Source organism: Priapulus caudatus, unplaced genomic scaffold (assembly GCF_000485595.1).
Source record: "Priapulus caudatus unplaced genomic scaffold, Priapulus_caudatus-5.0.1 Scaffold577, whole genome shotgun sequence".
NCBI classification, from domain to species: domain Eukaryota; kingdom Metazoa; phylum Priapulida; class Priapulimorpha; order Priapulimorphida; family Priapulidae; genus Priapulus; species Priapulus caudatus.
The window spans coordinates 187971-189742 of NW_014577638.1; the positions used below are offsets into that span (position 1 = coordinate 187971).

The 1772-nt window shown below is 44.4% G+C and overlaps 1 protein-coding gene across 1 annotated transcript in view; it reads left to right on the plus strand.

Annotated features, from left to right (window-relative positions):
- Positions 1 to 1772, plus strand: part of LOC106811801 (usherin-like) — a 129146-nt gene that overhangs the window by 53582 nt on the left and 73792 nt on the right. Inside the window, 2 exon segments of the mRNA XM_014815521.1 lie at positions 250 to 456; positions 1378 to 1458. Of these exon segments, the coding sequence (XP_014671007.1) occupies positions 250 to 456; positions 1378 to 1458 (288 nt within the window).

Below are 1772 nucleotides of genomic sequence, written 5' to 3' on the forward strand. Positions count from 1 at the left end.
AGTCACCGCAGTAGACATTAGATGAGCGCTGTCGCTCCGCTGCACTTGTTGTGGTGAGCTACAGTGTCATTGACACTTTCATTATTACGTGGAATCAGCCCATCGCTACAGCAAACGATGGTAAATAGCAACAGCACCTGTAATCTGTCTGCTGCTTTGAAAACTCCCACTGTTCAGTAAAGCTCCCGCTGTTAGTATTGCTTGGCTGCCACGCTCGCGGTGAATCCATCGATCGGTTTCCAACTCCAGGGTTCTCCGGCTGCATGAGAAACATCCAGCTTCGGAAGAGAGTGCTGAACTTTGTCACTCGCGGAAACATCTCTCTGAACGTCGACCTTGAAGGTTGCCCACGATCGGTGGCCGAACCAGTGAGAAATTGCATGGATCCGGAGCCAGTGGAAATCTACAAGGGACTCGACACGAAAGCCTACGATCACGACTTGGAATCTTTCTCAGGTGAGTCTTCTTAGCTAGCTAGTTACATTCACTTCTCGTAATCCCTGAACGCAGCAGTCAAATTTTTGTGCTTTACACTATGGACTTAAGTATACGGACAAAAACACGGACGGACTATCACGGAAATGGTGCAAAACGCATGGAGAGCTACGGAATATTCCGGAGCTAATTACTGTCCGTAGCAAAATACACGGACTCCTATACGTACTATTCACGGACTTTGACAGAAGGCGAGTAGTGGTTCTTCTCAGGTAAAATCCTAATGCAGAAGTCGGATTTTTTCCCGCTTTCGGTGAGTAGTATCGTTACGGGATTGTACCATTGTATTGTTAGAGTTGTAGTTTTCGGCGGCACTGCAGCAAGTATAGGAAGGGCGGCCATGACACCTGCCATCGGTGCGGTGGCGGTATTCCTGCATCAATGATACCCTGCATCGATGATCGGTAGACCCTGCATCGATGATACTGTGCATGTTCACCGTGTGGCACGCGTTATGTGAGAAAGAAAATTGTGGGCCGAGTGTGTGATATATGCGTGCTCACACGTGTGAGCAGGATTTGCGTGGCAGTGTAACGATAATGTGGGTAATTGTTAGGGCTGTGTGACTATTTGAAAGGCCTGTATGGGCTTCCATAGACAATTTTCTTAATTTTGTGGACGAAGGAAAACTGCAACTCTGTGTGATTCTCCCGTTTCTTCCTGTGACATTGTGATGCAAATAACATTCTAGATGTTAAGCAATTAACTAACAAGCTAACAGTAGAAATTGACAACATCAGAAAATGTCGCTCTTCACAAATTAATTGGTTTGTGAGTATACATGCGGCAGTGCTGATGGTGGCAGAATTGAACGCGTTGGCTAAATGTTGGTCGTGAGTTAGCAATGATCGCGTGAAAGTGTATTGATCGTTATCTTCACAGAGTACATGTATCGTGTTACTGCTACCAATGACGAAGGCAATGTGACGAGTACTTGGGCCGTTGGTAGAACGAAGTATGGAGGTAAGTGCTTTCATAGCTTCTCTCTGATAGTTTATAATTAATACATCAGATGAGGCACGGATTTGCCCGACAGTATGAGTTGGGTTCTGATTTAATTGTTACCAGGAGGTACAAACTATTTAGGTTTCATTGATGTACGACTTGCTTGGTCTTCAAAATTAAGTTTCGCAACCGTAGATGTGTTATTACTATTGATTTTGTTGAGGAAATGTAGTATTTAGGAGAACGCCAAGTTTTGGAAAATCCAGATGAGGTGATGCTGGTTGTAGCAACTGCCACAGCTAATTCATGAAATAATTTTTTTAATAATAAAT